A 16,732-nucleotide genomic window follows, 5' to 3' on the forward strand; every position below is an offset into this window, starting at 1 on the left:
GTATCAAACTCCAGCCGGACTGACCTTGTAACAGTTTCATTCGACGTCTGCTCACCGCGGCATAGTTTTTATGCTTCTCTTCCTGCGTGGCGGAGATTCAAGGGGTAACCGAAAAAAAAAACACCTATTCTATTTATGTATCACCATCAAAAATGCTCATGGAAAAATTTCGACTAGCACTAGACGGGTTGAAAACAGGTGTGTGGGTATTTACGTTCGAGTAGCTGGAAGTTTAGTGGTAGGGCGCTGGCGTTATAATTCGTAGTAAGATGTTCGATACTTGAACGGAAAACAGGTGGCGGTGCCGACAGCGGAAGGAAAGCTCACGGTTCCAGATCATCAGCTGTATATGTGTATAGAAAATTCGTTCTAAATATACTTTTAGCGGGAAATGAACTCAGAAACCTCTTTAATTGAACAGGTAGAAATGAAATCAAAACTTACATCAAGGGAAGATGCTGACGGTTTTGATTTATGTTTTGAAATTTACGAGATATTTCAGTAATAAATCAGAGCGTATGAATTGGAACTAGCGAATTAATTTGTACATATTCTATATACACATCCTAAAAGTACATTTTTTGAACTTATAATATGATTGGCGCATCTCTTGCACCCGGTATCGGGGTTAAGGAAAATAATTAATTATTTGAATCTGTGCCAAAGTAAACAGTTTAACCTGGCGGTTTCTAAATACGTATCGAAGGGGTGTAGATTAAAATGTTTTTGGGAGGGCAAACTAAATTCATTCGCGTTTGACCTATAATTATATCATCGGTAGGAGGGGAAAAATTATTCAAAACCTGAATTTTAGCTTTTTTTTTTAAATGAAATGCTAACAACGAAGGTCTTGGGATGAGATATATATCAACGAGACAAAATGTTTGAAAAGAATAAATTGAAAACTATCTGCAATTAATCCCAGGACCTCGAGAAACATAATTTTTATTTCCTTTATTCCGGGAGAGTGAGAATTGGGCACTAATTCGAATGCTTTGGTTTGGTAAACTTTAATAATCACAAATATCGGCAACCATCGCCGATTAGTATTGGCAGGTATATAATAAACGGTTTATAGCTGATTCCACTAAATGTTTGCCTTTGTTTATTGGAGCAATTCCCGCTGATACGACTACGTACAGCCATTGTCGGAATAAGTCTACCGATAAACATCACATTTTTGACTGTCAATAAAAAGTTTTATTGCCAAGCGATATTTATACTGCGAGGGAAATTTATTCACAAAACATCGTTCGAGTGCAAATTGGTTTTTATTTACAGCATGGTTCTGTAAACAAAATATTCGTGGCCATCTGAATCTGCTGGGGATTTTTTGTTTTAATGAAAGGTATTAACGAAACGAAGATAGTGGTGAACCAAAATTGCATTCATTGAAAACAAATTTGTAATCTACGGAAGAACACAGCTTTGTGTTTTAAGCGCGTCATTCTTCGTCAATCAGCTGAACAAGCTGATCCGCAAATCCGTTTTGAACTTCTTCCATTGGCTGACAGCAAGTGATCGATCCGGTTTTCTAAAATTTTTTTTTCATTCAGTTCCATCACTGGTTAAGCTAGTTGATAATCACCAACACGCTTCGCGTTTTTTTTAGCTACTGAATTCTATTCTATTTCTTTTCACCATTCTTATATTTAGAATCAACCATAAGTGACTTGTGGTGAATTTACAAGTAACGAATAGAACACGAAGAAAGAAAAACGTGATCAACCAACGTTTTGCGTCGGTATGAATATTTTTTTTTCGGACAAACCATTTTTCATGATTTTTTTAACACTTCGCATTCGCATCATCGAAGATGCTGTCGTTCTCTGTCGACTTCTCCAGATGTTTTTTGCGACTTCCATTTCAGTATACGTAGTTGATCGAATCAAAAATGATTTGAGGTTGAATTTTAGGATCCGTTCAAAATAAAATCATCACCATTTAATTTGCATTTTTTTTTCTTGGAAAACTTCCAAACAGCCGTTTTAGTCACAGCACAATCGCAAGGCTAGTTATTCCAGAGAAATTTCGTGAGCATATACGTAAAAACAAAATAATGGGAATGGTCCGATGCCAACAGTTAGAATGAATAGAACTTTTTCAAAGCATGATTATGATTAAAAGTTACCATAATAAATTGCAGCTCGTATTGGTAGTGAGTTATCTCTAAAAAATGCAAAACATTTTTGTCCATTGATAGCGAAGAAAATCTATGGTTGGCAGCGCATCAACATTCCGAAATTGTTTGGATTACTAAGGCTCGGGGCCATTTGAGAGGTCATTTTTATCACTCTTAGTCAATTTCTATTCAGGATTATGCTGGTCCTCCAGTTGACCGAAAGCAGGAAAAATCTGAATAGTCGAAAGGTGCTATCACCCCAATTCATTCGAGTGACGCAGTTTCTAAATATGCGATCATATGGCACTAAATAGATTACGAAGCACGTGGGTGTGTTATCTCCTCATGGACTATTTGAAGCGATGTAAATTAATGTGTAAAATAAGAAAATTGAATCTGGGACACATCCGTTTTATTGACGTAGCACTACGTGAAAAAAGCGTGTGGGAATCAGGTGTCAAAGAGAACAATGGTTCTGTTTAATTAAATATAAGACAATGACTTGCACAAAATCAAACCTGTAAGTCATTGTATTATTTTTAATTAAATAGATTGTAATGCTTTATCTTACTCTTCATTTGGTTTTACTCTTTTTATTTTACATCTGTGAGCCATTTAAGAAAGTCTGACGTTATAGACAACTAATTTTGCTTTTTTTCTTCTTTTAAGTCTAACGATTTTTATCAGTTTCTAATGAAATTTTCTATTTCCAGTGCCATCTGTTCATATTCAGGATAATTGATGAGAATCATCTCATACGCTCAAAATCCATAATTTTTATTCCGTTTGGATTAAGAAAATATTGTTTGAAAGAAAATTTATATCTTATTTTTGCTGTTCTATAAGATAAATTCCATCTGCTGTTATACAGTACATTAGAGAGGCAGCAAAAATGGTCATGTCAAATTTCTAAAACCGACCATGTATATTTTGCTTATTGACCTAAAAAATCTGTGCAAAATTTCAGCTCAATTGGACATAACATTTTTAGTAAAAAAATATTTTTTTCCATGAAAAATTACTATTTAAAACCTAAATTAATCCACCTAGTGGTCAGACTCAGCCTTATTATTTGTAAAAATAGATTTACATGAATGCTTAAATCCAATACAGGTATATTCACTCTTTGGATTCTAAAATATTGATGTTGTAATTGAAGTATAAAATATGAAATTTGACGTAATGTTTGTGCTTAAGAAATAGCGAAATAAAAGAAATGACTCTTAATTTCGAACAATTTAATCACGAGCGATACCGGGAACGATCAGATAGTACGATATCACATTTAAATCATGTTGAGGCCATATATATTGATCAAAGCAGGTATGGTGTTGAATAGTCTTTGAATTTCGTTTCTTTCCAAAACTTTTGAACAGCATATAAAATTGTCATGAAGTTTGTTATTTGTAAGTTTGTTCGATGACTCGTTTGTATGACACTAGTTATGTTCAAAAAAGTCGTGTGATACTTGAGATAATTGACTTTCGTTGATTTACAAATTAAAACATAACGGTTGCTTAAGTTTGATTACAATCAAATGAAAAGGAAACGTATAGGGCAGCCAAACTTTGAAACCACGTGTTCAATCATAATTCATCAGTTAACCCTTAACTAGCCCGTTCATCTTATATCAATATTGTTCAAATCGGTTGTGTAGTTTCTAAGATAATAAAGTTTCGTAATTTTCACATTTCGATACATTACAGACGAAGTTACAGCTCCATTACAACAAAATTCAATAGGGTGTTATGAGACAGCTAGACCTTTCATTTGATACTAATTTTGTGGAAATCGGTTCAACCATCTCTGAGGAAAGTGAGTGAGTTTCTTTTCATAGCTGGATTTCACATTTTTAAACATAACAGGCAAAGTAATAATCCGTTTGCAAAAAAAATCAATAGTGTCTTATGGGGCAACAAGACAATCCATATGACACTAATTCTATGAAAATCAATCCAGCCATCTCAGAGAAACATGAGTGAGATTAAATAGTTTCCAGAATACGTTTCTTTTCATAACTTCTGAACCACATGTTCAATCTTCATAAAATTCTAAAGTCAAGGGTTTTTTAGGTAGCCCGTTCATTTGAAACCAATTTTGTTCAAATCGGTTGAGTTGTTTCTGAGATATTGATGTTTCGTGATTTTTACATTTTGATACATAACCTCTAAACTAGAAATCAGATTACAATAAAATTCAATTGAGTCTTATAGGGCAAGTAGACCTTTCATCTGCAATTAATTTCATTGAAATCGGTTTAGCCATCTCTGAGCAAATCTAGTGAGATTGGGAGAGCGTTACACACACATACACACACGTACAGAAAATGCTCAGCTCGTCGAACTGAGTCGAGTGATATACGACATTCGGCCCTTTTGAGCATTTCATACCTTTAGTTTTTGCAGTGATTGTTATACCTTTCTAGGAGAAAGGCAAAAAGTGAAATGATAGAAATGACTTTTAATTTCAACTTCAATCCCGAGCAAGGCCGCGAACATTGAGATAGTACAATATCAAATTTAAATGATGTTGAGGCCACATATTTTGATCGTAGCTATAGTTTTAAACAGTCGGCGGATTTCATTTTTTTCTATAACTTTCAAACCACATGTTTAAACATTATGAAATTCATTGTTTAAGGGCTTAAAAGCCTATTAATTTGAATTAAACTATGTATGCTTCTGAGATATAAGAGCGATTTTCACATTCTGACGCAGCGCCAAAACTAAAAGTTTGATTACAATAAAATTCAATAGCAACCTAAGCGGGAAATAGGCCCATCATTTGACACCAAGATAGAAAGAATCGGTCAGACCATCTCTGAGCAAAGTGAGTGCCAAAAAAAGGTGCACATACATGCAGAAAATGCTCGACTCGTCGAACTGAGTCGAGTAGTATATGGCATTCGGCCATTTTGATTACTTTTCTACCTTTTAATTAGCCAGTTATCCTTAGGAGAAAGTCAATATGTTTATTTTCATTATGTGATTTCACATTTTATGAACAACGGACAAAGTTACTATCCGATTACAATGAAATTCAATAGCAACCTATGGGGCAGCTAGACCTTTTATTTGACACTAATTTTGTGAAAATCGGTTCAGCCATCTCTGAGAAAAATGAGTGAGTTTAAACAACCTCAGGATAACTTTTCTTTACATAACTTTTGAACCATATGTTCAATCATAACGAAATTTAAAAGTTAAAAGTTTTGGAGACAGCCCGATCATTTGAAACCAGTTTTATTGATTGATGTGATTACAATGAAATTCAATAGCAACCTATGGCGCAACTAGACCTTTCGTTTGCAATTAATTTTATGAAAATCGGTCCAGCCATCTCTGAGAAAAGTGAGTGAGAAAAAAAAGTTGCACATACACACACACACACACACACATACACACATACACACATACATACATACATACAGAAAATGCTCAGCTCGTCGAAAGGGGTCGAGTGGTATATGACATTCGGCCATTGGGACCACTTTTATACCTTTGGTTTTTCTAGTGATTGCTATACCTTTCTAGGAGAAAGGCAAAAATCATAACACAATGAAAACTTTAGATATTGAAAAACAGCTATGTAACAAGTTAGATAATCCATTTTTACATACTAGAAAAAATTTTTTGCCGATTCGGTTCAGTAACTGAGAAGCCAAAATACCCGAACACATAACCTTACTCCAAACATCTAAAAAACAAATCACGAAAAATTATTATTTTTCAACTTTCCAGAGTAGGGCCCTCCCTAAGCGCATTGAGGCCCCTCAAATCGAGTCTGATTAAGCTGACTTTTTGCACAGGTTATTATTTTGGGCTAATTAACGAATGTACATGGTCGGTTCTTTAAATTCGATGATGACATTTTATCCATACATCCCCTGTACATATAACCCAATAATAAATTTTCTATAGAATATAAAATGGGATCTTTCAGTATTTTGGTTTCCATAATTTGTCATCTGCAAATATGCCGATTATGCAAGGGTTGTTTTGTCTTCTGGCTTTCTCAGTCTTTTTGAAAAAAATGCACGACAGTTTAGGCAAACTTCCCGACGTTTCGGCCATTTTAGATGTCGATTATGAAACTAATTATGTCAAGATAATCAGTAGTTAGCTTCTTAAGAGCTTTAGATGTGTCTATATTTTCAACAAAAAGGTCCAACCGGCAATGTAGGAAATGAAATGTGGCATAGTCATCTTATAAGTTTAAGGTTAGGTGGTATACCCTAACCCACTATTTCTTAAATTTGAAATAATAAAAACAAACATTGAAAGATTCACCTGATCCACCAGCAAAATTTTCATCATAACCTTCTAGTCCAGCTTACATTTTGATTGCATTTCATTCAATTTGCGCTTAAATTGATACATAATAAACTCAAACTAAATTTTTTGTTCAAAAAACAATTTTGTATTTGTGCACTTGAAAAAGTGCATTCATATAGGGTATTTGACCAGTTCTCGCAGTATATATCAGTTTTTATGTTTTAAATTGCCGGTAAGTAAGTGGTCGAATTTCATCTATGAAATTCAATCATATATTCATACTACCCATCTTATTATAGTATCATTAATTACAGTTGCGAAAAGTTTGTTTAAGCTTCTAAATTGTAAAAATTCACCCTTATAGATTCTTTTTAGTCATTCTACTGCGTTTTGGGCATCATATGCTTCTCTTCGTCAGTAGCAAAGAGAGAAAGATAGCTTGTGAAACTATAGTCGTTCCATCTAGTTTTATTGTTATGAATTGAAAGTAGACATACTTCATTATATTATCGTTCAAAGTATGAGTGGAATCCTGATGCAATTAGTTCCAGAGTAAATTAACACTGAAGAAGTCATTTCTGTAGATGTGTAATATGCGCCTTCGTACACACGAATAAATTTTGAGCCTATTTTCAAAATTGTACAAATTCGATTCGTGCCAAAATACATCACCTGAGAGGATAAACCGCTCTACTCCAACACAGCATCGAGTACAGAAACTAGTAACAGTAAACGTCAACGGTCGCTGACAGCTTCGACTTAGTGTCGTCAGCAATACCCAGAGGGAGAGATATGCGAAGAGAATGTTGTGAGCCAAACGAACATGTCAAAATCTTAGCCAAACGAACAAGAAAGGTAACACATTGAAAGGTATTGCTATCAGGTACAATAAAGGATACATTTTTCTTTACACGTTTTTCATGTTCTATTGCTAAACAATGAATTGAGAATGCTCCAAAATTGCTGCATCACAGTGATTTTCAATTGGTGGTTCACGAACCTTTTGTATGGTCAACAAAATAATGATCAAATATGGTGAAAGTATATCCAATTAGACATAAACATAAAATTTAACACCTTCACGGTTTATGTGATGCACTTTATTATTTCTCAGGACTTCCACCGTCACCATCGGTTATTAGCGACTACGAAGTTGAAAGAGATTTATAGACTGTTTGCACCTAGGCGAACTTTTATCGAATTGTCAAAATGTGTGTGATGACAAAAGCAAAAATATTTCCTTCCTTCTTTTCCTTATGCAAAAATCAAATAAATATCAGCACCTTCGTAGTCGCGAATACGAGTCAAATGAACAAGTTAGTCCATATTGCGCTTTGAGAAGAGATCTGGCACCTCCGACATGTGAAACCTAGTTGCCAAATTGCCGGTTTTTTTCATCGCTTATCTCTCTCTGAGTATCTCTAGTGTCGCACAACAAAACTTGTGCGCAATAGAGTTTGCATGCAAGCTTCTATTCTATTATTATGTTATTCTATGGACAATTGGGTTGTTTAGTTTTATCGGTTTTTATATCATTTGAAAGAGCTGCATTTTCTAAGCAAAACGTGATTTTCGAAAATTTTCTATCGATGTCCTTCAAATTTTAAATCACGAATTAAAACTGCTCGAAATCGCTACAATGACAGTTCGCCCATATACCAACTGTCATTGTAGCGATATTGGAGCGTATTTTTAAAAAATCATGTTTTGCTCAGAAAATTACACTCTTTTAGCAGATATATAAACATTCGAAATCCGTGAAAAGCTAAACAACCCAATTAATACTCAAGTTAAAGTGCCACTTCACAGAAAAATGGTCCTCTCGGGAATATTAGATTGTGTGTGTAATTTGTGTAACTGTATCTAAAATTTTTGAGGTCTTTATTGGCTTGTAAAGCCTCAATAAAGTTTATTGGCTTGTGAAGCATTAATAAAGAATATAAATTATTCGAAACGTCGCTGTTAGAGAAAAATATCGTTTCCTGTTCACATTTCACGAAACCGAAAGAAACTCCTCTGAATTTTTATCGAAGCTTTTTTTGGCGTAGGACTACGTTTTCGTCATTTCACTGGGGTACATTCTGCTAAAACAGAAATGAGAAAGAAAGTATTTAACCTTAACCCAAGCAGGAGAAAATATCATTATAATATCACAATCAGATATTGGAAATACACCTCATTTGAATCTTGATATGGTTTACATAGTTGGAAAAATAACAAAACATAATACCAACAAATTGTTCTTCCAGGCTGTATGAATAACAAAGGTTGATATTTCAATTACAAACCAATAATTTGCATTGAAAATCACGAAAATGACCGATTCAGATATTTTCAATTTATTGAACACTGAATGCATAACTGAATATATTATCAATAATCAATAACGAACAATTTTCATTAAAAAACTGACTTTTAATGAGATACTTGAAAATTAACTCAAATATCATATTGAAGCCATAGCGAGACATAATATCAACATTTTATGATGTTTCCATATGCATGCTTGAAACGTGAATATCTTTCGAATAACACGATAAGTCCTCATAGCTAAATATGTTATTGACGCTCTCTCCCGCCCGGGAATCGCATCCTCAAAAAACTTACGTTGTCAAACCGTTGAAAAAAATCGGTTATTTTATCAGTTCCCATATAAACTGATCACATTTTGTTGCATCATTTTTGAATGAACCTTCGCATCAAAACGATATTTTCCATCAATTAACTAGACTCTAAGCTTTTTCAAACGCGACTACGAACAATCAAATCGGTTCAGCCGATGCTGAGAAAATCGAGATACATTTGTCGTAAGAATGAAAATAAACACACATACACGTACTTCCGCACACATACATACCTTATTCGATTTTCGAAACAGGATTTTTGGTACAGATAGCTTCAGGTATGCAAGCACTCAATGAAAAAAAGTTGTTTGGGACAAAGTTAAATTGTTTCTTGACCAAAATAGATTCAGATATTGTATGTGTGGAAAACCACACATCAGGGTAGACAACGTAAGTTTTTAAATCATCAACCAAAATTATTTTTATTTTTGGAAAAAATGTATTTTGTGTTAGATTGATGGTTTAGGCATTGTCAAGAAATTTTGTCATAATCGATCAAAAAGTTTTCGAGAAAAAATCGGAAAAAAATTCATTTGTGTGGTTTTCCACAGAAGGGTGGGATGAAGGTTAAATGCTAATAGCTTTAATACAACTATATCCCTTTCCGACCGAGCCCACACAATTGTGTAGGTAAAAAATGACGGATAACAAAACCTGAATCGAAGCAATTCCCATATAAAAACATTTGTTTGCTCTGGTCTTTTATTTTTCGCAGCAGCTGCGATGTTGACACTAGCGTTTTGAACAATGAAACAATGAATAGGACGTTCAAAAAGCGAGAGAGAAGGTTTTGTTTATGTCACCTTTTACCTACGCAATTATATGGGCCCGGTCGGAAAGGGATATGGCATGAAGTTGTCAATACGCCGTTCGATATTTTCAATTGCTATGATATGGTAACTAATGACTAGGCTTGTTATTCTCCTCAATATGTGGAAAAAGCGGATTTAAAATTCACCGCAAACTTCTTTTCCAGTATGAGCTCTGCGTGCAGCAAATTTTTTGCATCACACTTCTGTTTTCTGCTTTGTGATGTGCTCTTGCGACTTGCCGCTCGCAGAAAGAAATAAGACACTTGCTGTTCACACAACAGCTGAGCGAAACAAGAGTGGTGAATCACTTTAGTGAGAATACACGAAAACACCGCGGTGCACAATGCTGAGATAGTATAACCGCGACAACTTTCTTGTTAAGGAATGTGATGCGGAGTGTGTGAGTGATGCTTCTTTTTTGCTATTTATTCTCGAAACATTTAGTGTAATTTATTATGAATGATTTTTCTGCACATAATAAAATATGAAATGTACTTCCAAATACATATAGTTTGCGGTTTTGTCAGCTTTTTTATATGCAATGCAAACTTGACAAAACCACAATCTACGTTTGTACCTAGTTAATCCCACCATTTGATGTATGTTTAAAAGACGTTGTGAAAGGTACTGCAGTGAGCTCTGCTGTGCATTTTTTCAGCGTAAGGTCTTTAACTGTAAGAAAGCTCACCTCAGTTTAATATATCTCAAGGGAGATATTACAGATTCCACTGATTTTGCGATCTGAGCAGCAAAGTGCGTTGATTTGCTCACCAGTGTGAGAGCAGTTGTTATCGCAGTGAAAAGTATTCTCTTACACGTTAGTTAAGAAGTTAGGAGAAACGATACGCCTGTTAATAATCCACTTTCTTACTATGCTGCTGACATATAAGCACGCAAATGTTATCTATTGACTTCTGCTTACTGCACGTATGGTTGTGTGCGGTGTAGAGTTAATTTGCGATGCGAAATCACAACGACAATACGATCCCCTGTACAGCTGATGGTATAAAATGTCATAAATAAATTATATAAATGGTATCAAAAAACAAACTTCGATTCCGACCCCTACTCCCAAACCAAATTCAACAACTACTCGTTTTACTTTATTGTTTATTTCTACCTAATTGTGTTTTCGGACCATTTAATAAGATTTAGATTTTAGATTCATGCAGGCAGATTTCCATAAATTTAAGATTTGATGTTGCTTTGCAGCTTGACAATTTTTTTGCTAAAGAGAGAATTCTTTTCAATTCTACCTCCTTAATCACTAATTTTCCAATGCAGCAAGGTAACGTTAGAAACAACAATGTCCTCCCCGTCTTAAATCTATCTCATTGTGTGATAAACTTTAATACATAACCAACAACATTTCAATTGAAGCCTTCCTCAAATATTTGAATTTTGTTGCCTACATCGTGTAGCCAAATGCTAGAAAACCAGAGGTAACCAAATCCATTATTAGAGGCTTTCAAATATCAGAACCTGTTTATTTTTTTTTCTATAACGGATCGCTGTGAGCATGTCTTTCAAAATTCTTGACAATCTTGTTCGATGGCTAATCAATCTTTCTAAACCCAACTGTCAAGACTTTGATGATGAACCCAAATCCTGTGCTCGGCTCACACTAAACTAGTCAGCCTATAGGATAGAGAGAAGACGTAGAACTCACCGTTATGGTAACTGTCACACCAAAACGGCGGGTTCCTCCGCCAAAATAAGCTTTGCGATGTTATATTGCGTGACTTTTTCAATATTATATGTTTAGGGACCCAAACACATCTCACGTAACAGGAATTAAACCGTATGGCAGTAAAGCGTATATCAAACATGTTTAAATTTAATATGTGTTAGAGTCACATTCCGATTCGGAACTTGACCTTCTGTTTACTATACACAGACTTCGCAGCTAACCGTTGAGTGTACAGGACAATTGCGCTACGATCCTACTAACACTAACAGTCTCTCCCGAGTCAAGACTCGAACCTACGATGAATGGCTTGTTAGGCCAGCATCGTACCTCGAGAGCTGGGGTTCGAAAAACAGTAACAATTCTTTTGACGTTGGACTAACGTCTATATCGAAGTTAGGCACCTGAATTTGAAAATCTAGTAATTCAACCGGGGAAAACCAGGGAAAAGTGGTCAGGTTTTGAGCGCTTATATATCAGTCATTTCTTTTCAGAATTTCGAGGTTTTGGTATCAACCGATCAGAAATTCTTTTACGGTTGAATTTATGTAACAAAAATAACCTATTGTTCGAGATACACTAATGAAAAATTGATAAATCACATCGATTGTCTAAATCATACCGAGCAACCAATCACCACCTCTCTTCACAAGCACAGTCGACACTAACGGATACAACTGATCTGACTTTGTAAACAGTCTCACAGCTTTCAACCAATAACGAGCTCGCTTTCGGTAGCTGCAACAGGTGTTTCAACACCGTTTTAAAATGCTTCTTTTATCATTACCACTGAACAGATTCTAAACACCAATGGCTTGATTGATAGGGGAAATATTGCGCAAGATTGTCATATAATAATTTAAATATGTTTTCGATACTAAACTAGTTAAAAGTTGTGTTAAAAGTCGTGCACATTCAACCAATCACAAGCTCGCTTCTTGTTTGCTCGCGGATGGATTTTTGCTTTGGGCTATATAATAGCCTGTGTCGTCTCATAGCAGTCATCAGTTAACAAGTGAAAGGCCACCAGGCCGGTCTTGTATAATCAGCAGCGGTGGCTGATTCCAGCGGCCAAACTGAGCTGCAGCAGAACCAGAGCGGTGGTATCAGGCAGCAGCGGCGGAGGTAGTGGGAAGCTGCATTTCTTCATTCAGTTCGGTTCTCCTTCGATCTGAGTTGGACCCCACCAGCGGTAATCCAATTCAGATATCGATGGGTGAAAACAGCCAGAAACTGCACGAGCCAGCACCGCCACTAGGAAAGCTACCGCCATTTAGTGTGTGTGCAGTGTGCACATATAGCGTATGTGCATCTGTATTGCTATGCCATTTGCGATGATAGGGATGGCGCTGTTGCGTGTGTATGGCTAGCTATAGCGTGTGTAAGACACTAGCATGTGTAGCATATTATGGCTATTGCGTGTATATCTTCAGCGTGTGTACGGATAGTTATAGCTTGTGTGTGGATAGCTGCTGCGTGTGTAATGATTAGTTATAGCGTATGTATGGATAGTAATAGCACATGGTTGCATAGCTTATGCGTGTGTATAGATAGTTGTATCGGATGTATGGAAAGGATTAGCGTGTGTATGGATAGCTATAGCTACAGCGTGTGTATGAATAGTTTTAACGCGTGTTTAGATAGTTATAGCATGTGTGTGAATAACTATAGCGGGTGTTTATCGAAGATTATTATTGTCATTGAAAATATTAAAACGTCTTAACGAACACAGTTGTGAATTTGATTTTACAGCAGCGATTTTAACTTCTTCAGCCAGTCTTTATTCATCGAGGAAAAATTACTACCTATGAATGATCAACACTTATTTACTAGAAATTTGATTTAGATCAAAACGGGTTCTTTTGAGTATCATAAGTTATTGGTAAAAAGAGTTGCAAGTTTTCTCAATGAGCATTCATTAAATTTTCGTTTTTGTTTCTCGGTGCGCGGTTTTGATTTTGTTTCTCGCACACAGAGAAAGAAACAAACTTGTCGCTATCGTGAAAAATAACAAAACAATTAGAAATGCTCTAAATCACAACTGAAGAAGTTAAGATATTTTCCTGTCACTCGCCCAAACCTTGATAACAACTACCGAAAAACGTGTGATTGAGCTCTTGCTATATTGAGTTATTGAGCCAAACGTTTTTTTTTTTTCAAATACATGAAGTTATATGCTGGGCTGGAACTAACCTAGCATGAGTTTTATCGATTAAATGTCAAACAATTTTCAAATTTAAAATTTTCGGTTGAATCGTTCTGGGCTCCAATTTCAGATAGTTTCGTAAAGTTTGCTTTTTGCTTAGATAGGAAAATTTTACCAATTCGCTCAATTAAATGATTGTCTTGGTAGTGCAGCAAACAAAGGGTTGATTCGAATATGTATGAAATGACAGCGATTAAATAAAAAATATCCATTCTTTTAGTATATATTATTATTTATAACGTTTTAACGTCTCAGCATCCAGAAATGCACTGTTAGATAAAATTGCAGCAAATACTAGAGTTGCAATTCTCTCTATTATTTGTTTTAATGGAATATAAGAATACCGTAGTCCAACGTCATGCGGTCGTGTCTTGAATACCACCCTCCTACTTTTTTTTTTTTTTTAATTGTACTTGCACACAAGTTGTTACGTAAACTAGCAAGTCCCTTTTTTCATCGCAACTTGATTGCAATACTTTGCGTCAAAACTTTCGAAACTTTAAAGGCCTTCCAGCCGTTTTGGTGTGAGCTTAATGGAAGTGAGTGTCATGGCGTCTCTCTTTTCTATAGGCTTTCTACACTAAACTGAGAACTCACTATCGATCGCCGAATGTAGATCAAATATATTATCAACAAAGATAATGTAATGATACAAAAAACTATTTCACCCACAGTGGCCTTGATCGAGTTCTGTATGTATAACACTGTGCCAAAAATATAAACAGACACCAGCTTGGTGGCAACGATCCGAAGTGCTGTACTGCTATCGAATCTTTACGATATCTTGCAAACTATTATTTTCGAACCATCCGAATCGTCTCCCACTTAGCAGCGCACAGCGCGGCACCAGAGCAACATTATTGTGCCGTTTCATTGTCGTTCATCTCAGCCGGAGACGGAGACGAATACCTAACAATTAAACTCAGGCAAGAATAAACTCACATCTGACACGGCTCATTATATATTAAATACAGCCTTCCCACCAAGATAATGTTATCATCGTTTACACAAACGAACGCGCAGCACAACGAAATGCGTTCCAACCGTGCTGTGTTTGACGTTGCTGAAAACTGTTGCTTACCCCACATGTCGGTGGTTCGGCCCAGGATCTTCTTCGTTTCCTTGTCATACAAAATTTGCCCGAAGGTCTTCTTTTCCGGCCGGACCGGAAACTGGTAGGTGGTCACGACCCGACCGTCTTTTGTTTTTGTCGTCATCTCCATGTTGCCGCTGGATCAGGATGAACACGGGTGAGAAATCTAAACCCCTCCGGGTTACACTTTAAGACTAAACTAGCCTAGCGGAATACTATAAGATGTACACAGGGATTCACAATCACACTGTTGTTTTGAATTCACCAGTCAATCAACGGATTTTCTTTTACTTCACAGGTAACGATTGAAACCAACGACGGCCTCCAAGTTTGTTTATTTTGGTTACAACAAAGCAATCTGCGATTGTTACGCTCCTCGGTTTCGGTTCCTGGCAATCGTAAGTCCGGTTTTCGATGGCCTAATTCGTTTTTCTTTACTTCTCCTAACCGATTCCAATACTCGCTGAGTGTCCGAGAGCACGCGTTAGTTCGTTACCGCTCACACGCGTGGGTCTTCGAGAACTGAACCGAACCAAGAGTCCACGGTGGTACTAAGCTGTAACCAGCGGCGACGATTTTGCTGTGTCTATCTATCCTTCCTGCGTGTTTGCTGCCCGAGTCGCTCGCTAGCGCTACGATCACACTACTGATACCGGGAGCTCTCACACACTACCTTGCGGAGGTCGTGTTGAATGAAGCGGACTGCTGCTGCTGAAGTCTACTACGCGTTCGTTCATAGTGTGGCGCTACTACGATGTAAGATTACTGGTTACTGCACCAGTTACTGAGGTAAGGGTTGCCGGAACGTCGATTTTTCGTTACTAAATGCTGTGATGAACGTTAATTAGTTTGATTATATTATTTCGATGCAAAAACAGGTTTTATTGACATACTAGTTTCAGCAGATATTTAGTATATTGGAAAGATCAACGAATGACAATAAATTTTAGTTTGGAACTCGGCTGCTAATGACGTTGCCAAATTTAACTTCTCAGTCTAGCACTTTAGGGAAATGTTGTCTTCAGCAACGTTTTAGCTAAAGTTATCACTAAAATTTTTGCTGAAAACATTTTTTTTCTAACTCTTCTTGTTCCTTTTAATATTAGACTAATCCTTAAAATAAGATTTTTCAAATACCTGGAAACATTTAGCATTGAGAAGGCAACATAGTTCTGCATATATTGGTATATCATTCAAGCTCACAACTTTGTAAAAGACATAAAAAGATAGCTTCTGCACAGATCCAGTTATTGCCAAAAACTGTAAGAACTACGCCTTTTTGAATTCCATGTCAGGTAATGAAGACACTAGATGTTTAAATCAATTTCGTCGAGCGATTGTTCTAGTTATTCATCCTATGCAAGTTTCACCTAACAAAAAAAAAAAAAATTATAGTAAATGCCTTGACAACAGCACTGTTTCCTTCAGTTTGAACTTTTAATACTCTAATAAGAATCGTAATAAAAAACGTGAAAACCGTCTTGTCGTGATATACGGACACCACTCTATTGCTGCTTAGATTTAGACTCGGTTATCCATTAGAGATGTTTTCTAATTCTTGCTGAAACCAGGTCATTGGTAGCCCTAAGTTTTCCTCGTCGACCCAGGTGTCAAGTCGAATGAACAAAACTGTACTATGATTTTTTTTGCTACATCCCGATCAGAAAGGTAAAACAAAAATTTAGCAGAAGTTGTTAGTTTGTTTTGAGAAAAACCTATCAAATTGTGTTGTCAATTTGATCCCGTTAGGTGTCAAAATAACAGAAATTATAACAAAAATGATTCCACTAGTACCAAACTCATATCAAACTTTGTTACTAATGTATCAGGTTTCTAACAAAATAAGATAGCCCACAGAACAGTATAATAACAACCATTGTTAGAAAAAATAGGTTTCGATAAAGACGACAAATT

General features: G+C 36.0%; 1 protein-coding gene across 1 annotated transcript in view; it reads right to left on the reverse strand.

Moving 5' to 3' along the window:
- The window catches only part of LOC129730556 (sodium/potassium-transporting ATPase subunit beta-2-like), a 48,582-nt gene extending 32,784 nt beyond the window's left edge, over positions 1 to 15,798 (reverse strand). Inside the window, exon 1 of the mRNA XM_055689975.1 lies at positions 14,807 to 15,798. Coding sequence (XP_055545950.1) covers positions 14,807 to 14,948 — 142 coding nt within the window. The 5' untranslated portion in view covers positions 14,949 to 15,798. The remainder of the gene's footprint in view (positions 1 to 14,806) is intronic.
- Between the last annotated feature and the right edge of the window lie 934 nt (positions 15,799 to 16,732).

This window comes from Wyeomyia smithii, chromosome 3 (genome assembly GCF_029784165.1).
Source record: "Wyeomyia smithii strain HCP4-BCI-WySm-NY-G18 chromosome 3, ASM2978416v1, whole genome shotgun sequence".
Taxonomy (NCBI): Eukaryota; Metazoa; Arthropoda; class Insecta; order Diptera; family Culicidae; genus Wyeomyia; species Wyeomyia smithii.